Source organism: Lepisosteus oculatus, chromosome 4, assembly GCF_040954835.1.
Source record: "Lepisosteus oculatus isolate fLepOcu1 chromosome 4, fLepOcu1.hap2, whole genome shotgun sequence".
Lineage (NCBI taxonomy): Eukaryota > Metazoa > Chordata > Actinopteri > Semionotiformes > Lepisosteidae > Lepisosteus > Lepisosteus oculatus.
The window spans coordinates 54,631,367-54,645,198 of NC_090699.1; the positions used below are offsets into that span (position 1 = coordinate 54,631,367).

Here is a 13,832-nt window from a genome sequence, read left to right on the forward strand (position 1 = left end):
AGCAAAGCGAAGTAGTCCTAAATTAGCTACTGACCAACACCTGAATTGGGCATGTATTAATCCTTAACTTCTCCTCTGAAACTAAACAAATCGCTTCTGTTAGTGTGCACGCTGTGGAAATTGGATGATACTGAAATGCCTTCAACAGGAAAGCAGATGAACTGGGTCATTTGGAGAAGGAAACAAATCTTTTTCCCTTTTTTTTTTTGCCCTGGCAGTACATGGTGAGAGGATCATCAGTGAAGCCTCTGAAAGTTCATCATTAACAAACTGGTCTCCCTTCCATCAACAACCTTGTTATTCCCCTACATAGCCCCCCCCCAGCCCAGCCTGTGAGCCAAGCCATGGCAGCTGCTGTCCCTAGCGCCCTGTTACTCCTCGGCCTGTTTAGTCTCATAGTTTAATTGTGGGGCTTGAATTTCCACATCCGAGCCAGCTAATCCACTTTGGGTGTATTCCCTTTTTTGCAGCCCCCCCCAACAAACACACTTCTTTTAATTTTTTAAATCCCTCACTTGATTTTTAATGATAGTTAAGGGGATTTTAAAAAAATAATTAGCTACAGGTCATTTGTTGAGAATTGCTCCCCTTGTCCTTGTTGAGAGGTTGACGTAAGGACTCAGATGCATTCTGCACTCCATTCTTATGTTTATGCTTCTACTGCTCCTCCTAGGTTTCCAACATATTCACATGAAAACCACACGGGGAACATGTGGCCCAAGCAGAAAAAGCATGTGCAGTCTACATTGACTTCAATAATTTTATTTCACTGGGAAACCGTTTCTTAAGGACTGTTTAGTGAAATGTAGTTCTCTCTTGATCTTGCTTACCAAGCAACCTGTACTGTATTCAAAATGCAGCTAAGAAACTCTTACAGCTTAAAAGTAGCTATCCCAGTAGTAAAGATAAGGAATTTAGTTTCATTGTCTCATTATTACAATCAATCTTCTAATTTGAATTGTTTTTCTTTTACTGTGTACATTTAACGTTTAACACAGATATACATATTAGCCTTTCACTTTACTGATGCAGCTCTTGATAATCATTTATTATATAGATATAATTATATAATTTATTAAATATAGGTATAAAGCCTACAAGCTGCTTTTTTCATCATTAAACCACAGAATGAAATAACAACATTCCAACTTTACCAGCTGCTATGTCTTCTGCTACAAACACTGCGGGACAGATTGCAAGTATTTACAGTAGTTTCTTCTCGATATTTTAGGCCTTGAGATTTCTACTGGCACGACGTTCTTCTTTGTTCTCCCTTCCCATTGAGTTACACTATAGACAGAAAATGTCCATGTTCTGTCTTTCACTTTCCACAGTTTCAGAACTCCACTTGATGGGACACTTTACTGTATATTTCTTCCTCGTGTTTTCTGTGACAGAAAATGACTCCTCCTCCTTCCCAGTCGCTTAGTCGCTTGGACATCGTGGTAAACTGTTGCTCACGTCTTTCTCCGGAGCAGTGGGGGCCTCCACGGACGATGGTTTTCCCAGAAGCGCCACCAAGACAATTGGCCGCTGGCGGTTAACCCCTCCCTGTGTCGTGTCTTCTGTTTTTAGGCCCCCTTAAACCTGCAGATGCCCCAGCCAGGAGGGAGGGCCAGTCGAGCAGCAGACTTCACTACGGCAGAGCCAATGGAACATAAGGTGGGGCATGGGCTTGGGTCACGTGCCCATCCTGTGCATGGGCATCCTGCCTGCCCCCGAGCCCTACCCATCATGGGCTGGGAGTCGGGGTGCCATCCCACACTGGGTCAGATCCAGCACGCTCTCTGCGGGGGGGTGCATGTCTCTGCCACTTAACATTTACTTTATTTTTAGACCTTTTTATTTTTATTTTTCCGGCCTCCCTGAGGGCGATGAATGCCCTCGATGATATTTATGGTGAAATCACCACTTTTTTTTTCCTTCAGCTAAGCATGCCTCTTCTCTCACCTTTTTTTTTCCCTCTCTTTCAAATCCAAACTTTAATTTTTTGGCCATTCTTTTGCTCAGTCTATCATATGCCCTCAGTACCTCTTTATCTCAAACCTTTCACAAGAAGTGGGCTTCAGAGCTGAAGATTGACTGCTGCTTGCCCAGATGGAGGAAACCCTGCATGCCTTAAGACTTTATTCTCTCCAATGTGAATGCTGTGTGTATTCAGAACAGAGCAGTTGGCTTTTCTTATTAGTTTCACAAATTGTGAAAAAAGCCACTTTACATTGGTTCACATTGGCTAGGTGCTGTATCTTATAAAGTGTTCACATGAATCAGTCTACCTACCCTGCCTGTTACCGTTCTAGTTCAAATTGTGTATTTCATTGTCAAATGTATCAAAATCAGCAAATGAAGTTTTTTACTGCAAACAATTTGCTTTGCATAAATCCCTTTTTGATGCATGTTCTGGCTTGAATAATCTCAGAAGATGCAGAATCTATTCAAAAGTAGATGCAGGAATATAATAGTTACAAATCAGAGGAGGCCATTTGGCCCATACAACTCATCAGTTACTCGTAACTAACTGATCCGAAGATCTCATCTGTTTTTTGGCAATATGGCTGGGTAGCTTTGTTCCAGACACCCACAGCCTTTTCCTCTCAGTTTAAATGCTCTTCCCTGTAGTTTCCATTTGTGTCATCAAGTTCGTATTGCACTGTGGATCCCACAAAAGTCCATTCAGCTGACTTTGTCACTACTCTTAAAAATGTATTCTGTCCTGACTGTTTTAAAAAGATCTTCATCTTCACTAATAGGTACCTTTGCACACTTCGTTAAGAATGTTGAATATTTCATTTAGGTTTCCTTATAGGCTTCTACAGTATGTTACGGATAGGCATTGACACAGTCTGTCAATGTACTGTACAGTAGGTTAATCATCTGAGGCCTTGAGTGTATCTGGTTGTTCTTCTCTGGACTGATTGCAGAGCAACAGTATTTTATATGGCATCTGAATCGGCGTATAATATTGCAAATTATTTCTTACTAGTGTATTGCACAATTTTGACACTACAACCTTAGATTTGAATTCTTCACTTTTAGCCACATATCCTTATACCACATGCTCTTTTTTGTGTCTCCACATCTGTGCAATGGTGCAGTAGCTTGATAAACAATGTACCTTTTACACTCTACTTTGTGGACCTTTCTTGACTTGTGTTTCGAAGAATTTATCTTCAGAACGCCAAACATATCTCCATAACAAATGTTGAGGTTAAAGAAACATGTTCTATGGTTTCATGTTACTGTCATCACTAACATCCTAAGCATGATGGAAAAGCCTATTCCTCTGCTTTAGTTAAGCTGGTTGTTTGTCTCTACTGATAATCAATAACTATTTATGAATACTGGAGTCTGAATCTTCCATCTTATTGTTGTCTTTCAGTCATTTGTGTCCACACCCTCAATAATGTTTGCTAATGCTTAGCTATGCATGGAGCTTCTGTTTGCACAGTTACTGTTTAACCTGCCTCTGCAGTCTTTTGTTAACCCTAAGTAAAGAGTAGGCTTCTATGGTCAGCAGCTAACTGACTGAAATACCAGAAATGCTGCTCTGACCATGACCATTATTTCAGCATTTAAGGGCTACAACTGTTCTTTGGTGCTAAACAATATTTATCCATTCACAACCCAAGTTGATTTTAGCTGTTTTTTTCTGTTCTTCTTGGTGACCTCTAGACTACAATTGTAGGTTTCATTGGAAAAACACATTTTTGTTTGCAGGGAAATTAGGCCCTCAAGGCATCACCTTCCATTCAATTACCATGAAGGACTATTGCTGGATCATCCTACAGAATCCTCACAGTCCTCTGAGTTAAAATACAAAACAAGAAAACCTTTTTAACTGTTTACAGATCTACATCAGGCATTGTATTTCTGAGTTTTTGATTTATCTGGAAACTGTGTGGCACCCAGTTCTTGATACCAACTTTACTGGCCATTATATAATGACATTTCTGATAATGGGCCAAGTGGAACCTTTGAGGTGTTAAAGGGGAGATGCAGTCCCTATTTCGCTTGCGCGAATTGCAACGTGAAGTGGCACTTCCTGCTCGCTAGTCACTGTAATGATTAATGTAATGCGATGTATAACCGAATAAGTAAAGGTTCTGTAGCAGACATTTCACCACAGAACCGCAGAAAAGTTCCAAAGTTATCTGCAAGCAGAAATAACCTGCAAGTTGTATTGTATTTTCGGCAAACCATCTCAAAGTCAAGAGCAATATTTCTGTTGGAGTAAAAGAGATGTATTAACGAGCCTGCTTGTTTACAATGTAATAGGGCCACTTCAAATTACTGGAAGTTTGGTTGCCACGGGTATGGTAATGCGTATAACTGGAAATTTTGTGTATTTTGTAATGTAAGTTGGGAGATTTTACATGTTACAGTACGTGTACATTATACTTTCATTGTGGTTTGAAATGCACTCATCAATGCCGATTCTTTCTGATCCTGAAATATAAAAATAGTGTTAAAGTTCCCCCCTTAAAATGCCTTGGTTCCAATTACAGATTTCATTCACAGCACTGAATAATCTTTTATTTTTAATGTAAATATGAAAAAAAGATTATATTTTTATCAAGAGTTGATGTGATGGGAAAAGAGCATTAGTGATGACCACCATGTGAAGTTTGAGTACAGGGTAGAGTGCCCCCATAATTATGGGATTTACAATTTCTTGCCATGAAACCCTTGTTAAATTGTATTCAGTCTTTTCTTTAACAACTGAAAAGGTTTTATATTTGCCAACTCAGTGTTTATTGGAATACAATGGTAAAATACAAAAAAAACTATTAAGAATCAGTATATTTAAAAGTGAATCCTTCTTTACTTAGCATAGTTAAGAAGATATTTACAGTAAGTTATAAAATTGGGTAACCAAGAAACCAAGGACTGACTTTGGCCAGATCTGTCCTATAAAATGGTCAATACCTTTGAATTCAAATTTGAATGACCTCAGAAAAAGATTAGTTAATGCTTATCACTATGGAGAGGGCTAAAAAAAAACATTTGTTACTTGTAACTTGTTAAATTTTGGGGACCATCCGCTGCCAAACAGATGACAAATGGAAAATATTCAAGATCATAATGACTCTGCACATTGCCTGTCATCCTGCAAAGAATTCCTCAAGTGCCACCTGGAAAATCATCCAGGACGTCTCTTAGAACCCCAGAGTGAAATCGAAGGATTCACATGCCTCTCTCGCTTCAGCTAATGTCAGTGTTCACGCCTCATTCATCAGGAAAAGACTGAATAGGAATGGTTTTCATGGGAGGATAGCAAGGAAGAAACCACTGCTCTCTAAAAAGGTTGTCTCCCATCACACAGTCACTAAAGAGCACCTGGACAATCCACAAGACTACTGGAAGAATGTTCTCTGGACAAGTTAAAAGTTGATCTTTTTGGTCACAATGAGTAATAGAATTCTTTGTATATATAACCTTCTATATAAACAAGGTTTTATATGAAACACAAGTAGAAAATGTCACAGCAAAATGATTACAAGATAGAGTTTGTTTAGTTATGTGCAAAAGAAACGTTTCTAAACAGCACAGAAAGTTCATTCAGTTTGTTGTAAGCAAGGACGGAGGTTTCAAATGTCAATAGGCCCAGAATAGGCATTTAAATTAAAACTATAGGACCAAGTCAAAGCTTTAGGTATTTCCCCTATTTGCTTGAGTGAAACGTATTGCTTTCCCCAAGTAAGCAGTTTTACAGAATACATGAAGCTTCAGCAAGACTGTTTATTATTGTGTCTTTGCTTGACTTGTTGTGGATCAGCAAATCAGCAATGAACTCACAAAACTTGTCACTTTGGATGACTGTTTCTGCTGCTAGTCCTAATCTGTGTGTTAGTGATGCAACATCTAAAAACTATCAGACAAAGGCAAAGAACATGACGAACTGGCCACTTCAGACTTGATAAGCTCTGCTGCGTCCAGCTAAGTCCAGAAGTCCTGTGCATTTAATACACAGAAACTGGGGTTCTTACAAAATCTCCCAACAAGCAGCTCTCCATAAACAGTCTCTTTAAAAGCTTAAGGAGTTCCTAATATTGCCATAAAACCAAATCAATAATGTTTGCCTAATGTATACTGTTTAAGTATTTATAGATTGTAGTCTGTGTTCTTCTTTCCAGGAATACATCTTCCGCCTGGAGCCAGGCAAAGTGGATTCAGGGAAAGGGAAATGTTCATATGACCCTAAACTCAACAGTGTGTCTGCTTTGATCAGTGAGTATTCCCTGTCTGGGATGGTTCTTTCAAACAATTATAAAGAAATCACATTTTATGAAAAGAGAATTCTATTTCAGACATTAATTTTAGGTCCCTAAGGAGTGCTGTAATAGCTTCTTTCCCAGTCTCCATCATGCCAGTTGTGTACTCTCAGTTCTTACTGTAGACTCCTAAATGGAGCACTGCTAAAACATTGTGGTGTTTCGGGCAAAACAGACAACTTGGAAAATTGATTTTACATTTTTTCCCACGGGATATATTAATACAGAATTTTTATCATACTTTTCTCATGACGTTATGTCTTAATTTATCTATATTGGTCTAGAAAGAAATGAAAAGGGATAGAAATGGCCTTTAGAATGTGTCCTTTGAGAAAAATACAGTTCAAATGTAACCACTTCAGATCCTGCTATTTAAAATAGATGCGATGAAGGAATTTGCACAAAAGCATGGTCTTACAGCATAACACAGGCATTTCAAAAACATTTTTTTAACTCTGCCCTGTTCTCTGCAAAATGGCCTACATGATCAATATTCTTTATTACTGCTTTCTGGTCTTCCTTGTTTATCTCCACAGTACTTTAACACATAAGAAGGTAAAGTTTTTTAATAATAATATTCAGTTTTCAACAACTGGGAAGGCTAACTGTAGCTGTTGCATTTATCAGTCCATCTTACTTGTTGAATATGAAAAGGCTAGATTGTCAGATTTGTACCCTTCTCCCTTTCCACATGAATGCAGTCCCAACTGAACAGACTGGAACAAATGACCGTGATTTAAACAAATTTGCTCTCCGTCTGTTTTAATCGGATTCAACGCTGGGATTAGGTACAGAGTTCTTGAGGGGCACAACATGGGCACGCATTGGAAACAAAGTTCTGTGAATGATTACACATGTTGCTCCCCAGCTTGCTGCCTCCTCCCCTTTTCATCTTTGCACCTCAAATCGCCATTTTCATGGCTAGCTGTCTGGCAAGAGGACAAGGATGGTCAAGTGTTTCAGAATGGCAGGAGTATGCAAAGAATTTGGTTTCATCTTTAAAGACTGCAGTTCTTATTCCTTACTGTTTCCTCACCACAAATGGCACCACTCCATTCACTGCCATGCTGAGACACCTGCTCATAGATGCTGAGCTGAGGCAGCTGCTAGTTAACCTCCTCCAGGCAGCTCCTGCTGCTTAACAAGGCTGAATCTTGGCCTCCCCTTGACCACTTAAGCCACCTTGCCCTGCACATTACAGTGTGCTGTTCCATCTGACCAAGCCAACTGTTCTATACATTCTCTGGATCTGCTTGGCTGAACCTCTGACAGTTTACAACTGTAGGTTATTTCTTAGAGACATGGAGCTACACAGCTCAGTATAGACATAACCAACACACATGCCTGCTTCTGCAGTTTAATGATCTCAGACCCCTAAAGGGCTCTGACATGGCATGGATACCTTACTATATTAGATCACTGAATGCTGGTGTAGCAGTTACGTCAGTCCTATTCCCTGATCAGTACCATCCTTTGAAATTGCATTTATTTACTTCTGTGTAAATCTGTGTCATGAATACATGTTTACTTAAAATGCTTAGATTTAATAAAAAAAACATTCTTCATTAAAGAATTAAATTAAATAAGTCAGGATATAGCATAATTGGAAAAAAAACAACAACTGCAGTAATGTGAAGGAGACAAATGCAAGACCACATGTATCCAGACAGAGCCCATTTAGGTTCTCCTAACTGCTAACATTTCTCCTAAATGGAGATTCTCTGCATGAATGATGCACCACAGGGGTTTACTAGCATCTGAAACGCAGCCATTTAATTCAATCCTTCCCATGTGGGCCCAAGTGCTAAAGAAGTAACTGACACAGAAATCCCAGTGATGACACACTGAAACTATTCAGTTGAGTCCGGGGAGTGTGACACAGCGATGGACAGGGCACCTGTGTTTGGCGATGGCCTTCAATGTAAGAGGATCTTTCTTGCTTTGTGCCCAGGGTGCTCGCGCTTGAATATCAAAGAGCCGAAGAAGTTGGCTCCTCTCCTTGGATTCCATAGCTGAAGTGTGTTCTGAACTCTGATCTATGTCCTTCTCTGTCTCCTTGTATAGATGGTGAGCTCTACGCAGGAGTTTACATCGACTTCATGGGGACGGATTCTGCCATTTTCCGCACTCTGGGGAAACAGACAGCCATGCGCACAGACCAGTACAACTCCAGATGGTTAAATGGTACAAGTGCCCATTAACGTTGTGAGGTTTAAGAAGAATGGCTCCAGTTTTCCTTGCATTTTGTAACTTGTAACTGTGTTTTCAGTAACTGTCTAAATTTAGCAGCTTGACTCATATACTACAAGCCTTTCAATATATTTGGGATTGCCACTTTTCATTTATTGACTATAGGTTTGTTAACTTCAATACAAAATGTGGACACTCGGGTTTCCATGTAGCTTGAGTATAGATGCGGCTTTCTCAGTAGAAACAATTCCTATTTTATTGGGTCTGTAACTGTCTACAAAGTGTACATTAACACCTGTTGCTAATAATTCAGAAAAGTGGGATATCTATATATTTAGCTTTTTGTATACTGTTTAAATTTGTTCGATATGCAGTGGCAATTGAAAATCACATAAATTGTTGATGGACAGATGACAAGATAGTGTTTTCTTGCCAAGCAGCCAATTCCTCCTGCCCTTCTCAATAATCCTCTTATCTAATTAAGTATAATTTATTCATCCTGCAGACAGGTGGTTGGTCATATTAAATTGTCACCTCATCTGTGGGAGCCCTGATCAGTCCTTCAGCTCTCAACTCATGGGTGTGAAGCCAGATACTAGAGCATTAATCAGCAAAGGCTTACAATCCAGTTCCATTCCAAAAGTCCTTCAAAATGATTTTGGCCTGTGCGTCTCATCTGGGGAAAACCTTTGCCTTCATTGTTTAGCTCTACAACAGCTCGTTTTCCTTTAATATTGCATATAAAGAACCAAATTGGGTGTGACTATGTAGGCACATTCTAGACCACTGTGTCACCTGTTATCACCTGCTGTACTGTATATATATTGAGTTTTCATGAGAGACATTTTGCATAACAGACTGCACTATTTTTCTACACAATTACGTGAAATAATTAAGGTACAGCAGGTTAAACTAAATGTAAATAATAAAAATTAAAACACACAATGTTTAGATTAATGACAGGAAAGGGTGGAATTTGCAGCTGTCTGGAAATCAACAGCTGCTTATGTCCTGCAGAAATTATAATTTGACTAATTTGTTTAGTCAGATTATTGTTTTAATTAATCTCATGTATGTAGAGGATACCAGGAGACCTTTGGGAACCACTGTTTCCCATCACAAAGTTAAAGTCCTTTGACTGTTAGGTTTAACAAAATTGCTTTTCTTTTTGTTCTTCAGAAGATCTTCAGTATTAATCTTCCCTGAGGTAGTTTCCAACATTTTAAATAAGAGGCTTTTTCTCCCAAAGAAATCATTCAGCTTCTGTAACACTTAAGACTGCTTCGTTCTTTCTTATCACCTGCATGCCCCCTGACACCTGCCTCTTTTGTGTCTTCCTCAGACCCTGCATTTGTTCATGCTCGCCTCATCCCTGACAGCGCTGAGAAAAATGACGATAAACTCTACTTTTTCTTCCGGGAGAAGTCTTCGGAGATGGGTCAGAGTCCTGTGGCCCAGTCACGCATTGGTAGAATTTGTCTGGTATGTTGAAGTCGGGTGTCTTAATTCTCCTACAACTGAATGTAGCGAAAACTGAAAAACAGCCTGAAACAACAAATCTTGCAAATGTAGAAGCTGCCTGAGGCAGTTCTAATTTTGACTTAAAAAATGTTCCTTAATTGAACACAAGAAAATAATTTCAGGTTGCCTTGCTTTTGTGCGTAAAATGAGGTAATTTGATCATGCCTTGTACCATAACATTAGAACATGTTAAATATGCACAAAACCCTCAGGGAAAATTTACAAATGGTAAAAGTGTTTTATTTATTGTTTTTTTTCTTTTTCTTAATGTTCCATGTTATTTTAAACAGGAATTAACTTGAATAATGAGTTTAGCATTTTATTTTGCTATAATACATACAGTATAGTACATACAGTGTATGTTCTTTTCAATTTCCTGATCTGCTGCACATTATTTCTAGAAATTATTTCCTGCTGTATATATACAGTATATCCAACATTTTTTTAATGTCCATTACTGCTATAGTATATTAACACAAAGTTGCTGAAGTATTTATTTCTAAACAGTAAATCAAAATTCCTGAAGAAACAGATACCAGTTTTGCTGTAATTGCTGTAAACTGCTTCTTTAAATAGTCTTAACAGTCCTAACTCCTAAAATGGTGTTTTATTAGACTTTTTAAATCTCAAGAAAAACTATATTATCAGGCAAACTAGTCAGCAGAACCAATAATGTGCAAAGAGAGTTTTCTGTATCATAAGACAAGACACTGACTTTGAATCACTGGTGACCAGTTATGAAAGTAAGGAAATCCTGTGTGCAGTTTCACCAAGTTGGTCCCAATCATGGAAACTAACTTTTGTAACCTACGCATATGGGGGTCCAGAGATGTTTAGCATGTCAGTAAACAATCCTTTTCCTCAATGGAGAAAGGGGCAGCTGGACCACCCTTCCTCACTGACAGTGCAGCAATCTTCCTGCATACAACGAGTCCTGATCTTAAGGAGTACTGAAAGTGAAAAGATTCTTTCTAAACATGGCTGCTATCCAAAACCATCTCCCTTTGACCTGTCAATGAATCAAACGTTTCACAACAATCTCTTGATGCAAACATTTCCGGCTCCCCTCTATAAAAAGAGGAATGAAGAAAAAACAAACAAACCACAATGTCGTCCCTTCCTATAAACCTGCAATGAGAGGTTCTTGCGCAGCTTGATGGTGTTAGTTTACACAGAGTGCTGTTTATCTGGCTGTGCTTGCATCACTCGTGCTCCAACCTCTGCAGTTTCTCACTGGTTGTTTATAAAAGTAGGGCTGTTCGGGACCTTCGGTATAAACGTTTAATTTTCCCTGTTTTCTTTTGGACTGTTCTTGGGGGATATTGCTTCAGTGGTTTGAGTGCAGAGGTCTTGGTTTATATTGCTGTTCAATTCACTAGTTCTTTCCATTAAACTTATACTTCAGATAGTGTTTTCTGACGCCTTCCTTATCAAGGCTAAGTAAGTTTCAGAGGGCAAGTATGTTATTGGCTGAAATGTGAAAGGACTGAAGTGATAAATCATATTTAGTGACTTTACTCATCCATATTCTGCAGGAATTTGGCTTGTGTCCACAGCAGATGGGGAAAAGCCTCATCTGGTTCTGTCTTGGAATTAGAAAATGCATTGTAGCAGTGAAATGTCCTTATAATGTGGGCTTGGAAACTGCAAGCCACCATGTTAATCTGTTTTAAAGATGCTCTAGTGTTCCTTTATATTTTTGCATTTAACTATGCATTTCTTACAACGTGATAAATCTTTCAAACACATTGAATGACTATAATCAGTCCAACTACAACAGAGGTGCAAAGAAGATTGGTTAAATTGAGGAAATAACTATGACTTAATCACAACTTACAGAAATTGACATTTTACAGTAGCCTGAAATACTAACTTGGTCTAAAAAGAAAGAGGCTTTTGATGTACAGTGCATTTAAAACTTGTAATGACTACTTGAAAGGAGACATGTCCAGTTTAAATGACATTGAAGTATCCTCATTTCCACTTGTATGTCTTTGTATTAGTTACTGAATGCATGCGTCTGTATATCTGGTCACGTATGAGTTTAGTGGCTACTGTGTGATTATAAGGTGTAATGTGACCACATGGTTTCTGTCTCTCAGAATGACGATGGTGGGCACTGCTGTCTGGTGAACAAGTGGAGCACCTTCCTCAAGGCCAGACTCATCTGTTCTGTTCCAGGGGCAGATGGGATTGAAACGCACTTTGATGAGCTTCGTGAGTAGACCTCTCTTCCTCAACAGTCAACTACCCAACTTCCCCTTTTCCTTTTAACAGAGTATATTTTCAGTAATTATTTTAAAACAGTCTATGTAGTGTGATCTAAACATCTCTGTTTCAGAAATTACAGCTAAGGCCTAAGGCATTTTTTAAAAATAAAATCCAATATAGCAAAATGAAATATGTATCATTGTTTTGATAACTTTTGAGCACATTTTTAAAGACTTTGGATGTTACCCAAACAGCACTGCTCCCAAACTGGCACACAGATCATGTGCTTCATGTGTCTAGTACTGGAAAAACAGGAGTGCTGCTAACAATTTGTTTCCAGCATCCAGCTCAGTCCTCTTTTACTGTCTTTGGCTTAGTCACTCTAATCTGTCTGAATAACAACAAGCAGAAACAGTGTGAAAGGCCTCACTAGAGCCAGTGTTGTGGTACATTGTGCTTGAAAAGAAGTATCCACTTTTTATCATTCAATATCATTTTCTTGATTTCTTTCTGTATGAATTGCTATGGCTATGTTCTGCAGCCTCCTTTTTCTGATTGGAAGCTCATTTATAATGACTGCTTCTTTACATGAACGTTTGTTGATATGTCAGCCATGTTGTTGAAGCCAATACCCAAATTTATTTCAGCTACTAACTACAAAAAGGCTAGATGGGCCTGCTCTCATGTGTAACCTTTCTCACGTGCTTGTGTTCTTATAAAAAGAAAATCCCCACACCTATATTTTGATTCTGCAAGATAGCTTTCACTGAGATTGAACAGGGCATGACCAATGTTTGAACATAAAGTCAACAATGACCAACAGGAACTAAAGTTTTCCTTTAGTATTGTAGTACTTCCTACTTCCTTTAGTACTTGGTAAAGTTTTCCTTTAGTACAGCACTGTAACCCCAGATCTGTTATGCATTGGATTGTCTTTTGAATGGGCATTTGAAGGTTAAAATTGTAGTACTGAAGGAGAAACAGGAAATAAGGTTTTCCAGGGAAATAGAGTGAGGTTTTTTTTCTTTTTTGTATCACGTTACAAAGAACTGACGCATCTACCAGATCACGTTTTGTTTTGTTATTGGACACATGGATCACGCAGAGGCCAAATCAATCCAACTGCACAAAATGTTTGTGATCGTGCCTTTCACAGCCCTCCCCACTCCCTTCTCCTGGTATTTTCTCGCTCCCTCGCTCTTCCATCCCCAGAGGAGAATTTGAATGAATGGATCCAAAAGGCTGAAATTCCACCAGCTGGTCTGAAACTTGTTCGTTTATCTGGGCCTGCTGCCAAGTGGTGATCAGCTGAGGGATAAGTGGGGGGTACTGACTGCCGAACGGCACTTGTTTTCAGGTTGTCCTCTATTTTGCCCCCAACTTCACCCTCCACATAACTGTAACAAATGTAGTGCCCCCTTTTTAGAGCTTCACCATACTTACCTTCTGATGGCGAGAATGGCGTTTACCATTCTGAACGTCTCCCCCAAGGGTAATGCCAAATAATGCACTTCATTTCCAAATGTCACCCTAGACCTTTGAGCATCTACTGACAAGCAGATAGTAATGAGAATCACATACACATATTTTAGAGATGTTGTCTCAAGCAGCTTGAAACATATAGCTCCCCTTTTTTGT

The 13,832-nt window shown here is 38.9% G+C and overlaps 1 protein-coding gene across 3 annotated transcripts in view; it reads left to right on the forward strand.

Annotated features, from left to right (window-relative positions):
• The window catches only part of LOC102698477 (semaphorin-3F), a 106,454-nt gene that overhangs the window by 70,082 nt on the left and 22,540 nt on the right, over window positions 1-13,832 (forward strand). For 2 of the 3 annotated variants that reach the window (XM_015347368.2, XM_006630710.3), the window contains exons 6-10: window positions 1,576-1,662; window positions 6,135-6,228; window positions 8,337-8,456; window positions 9,805-9,944; window positions 12,086-12,200. In XM_015347368.2, the coding sequence (XP_015202854.1) occupies window positions 1,576-1,662; window positions 6,135-6,228; window positions 8,337-8,456; window positions 9,805-9,944; window positions 12,086-12,200 (556 nt within the window). The remainder of the gene's footprint in view (window positions 1-1,575; window positions 1,663-6,134; window positions 6,229-8,336; window positions 8,457-9,804; window positions 9,945-12,085; window positions 12,201-13,832) is intronic. The other variant, XM_015347369.2, reaches the window with a different exon arrangement.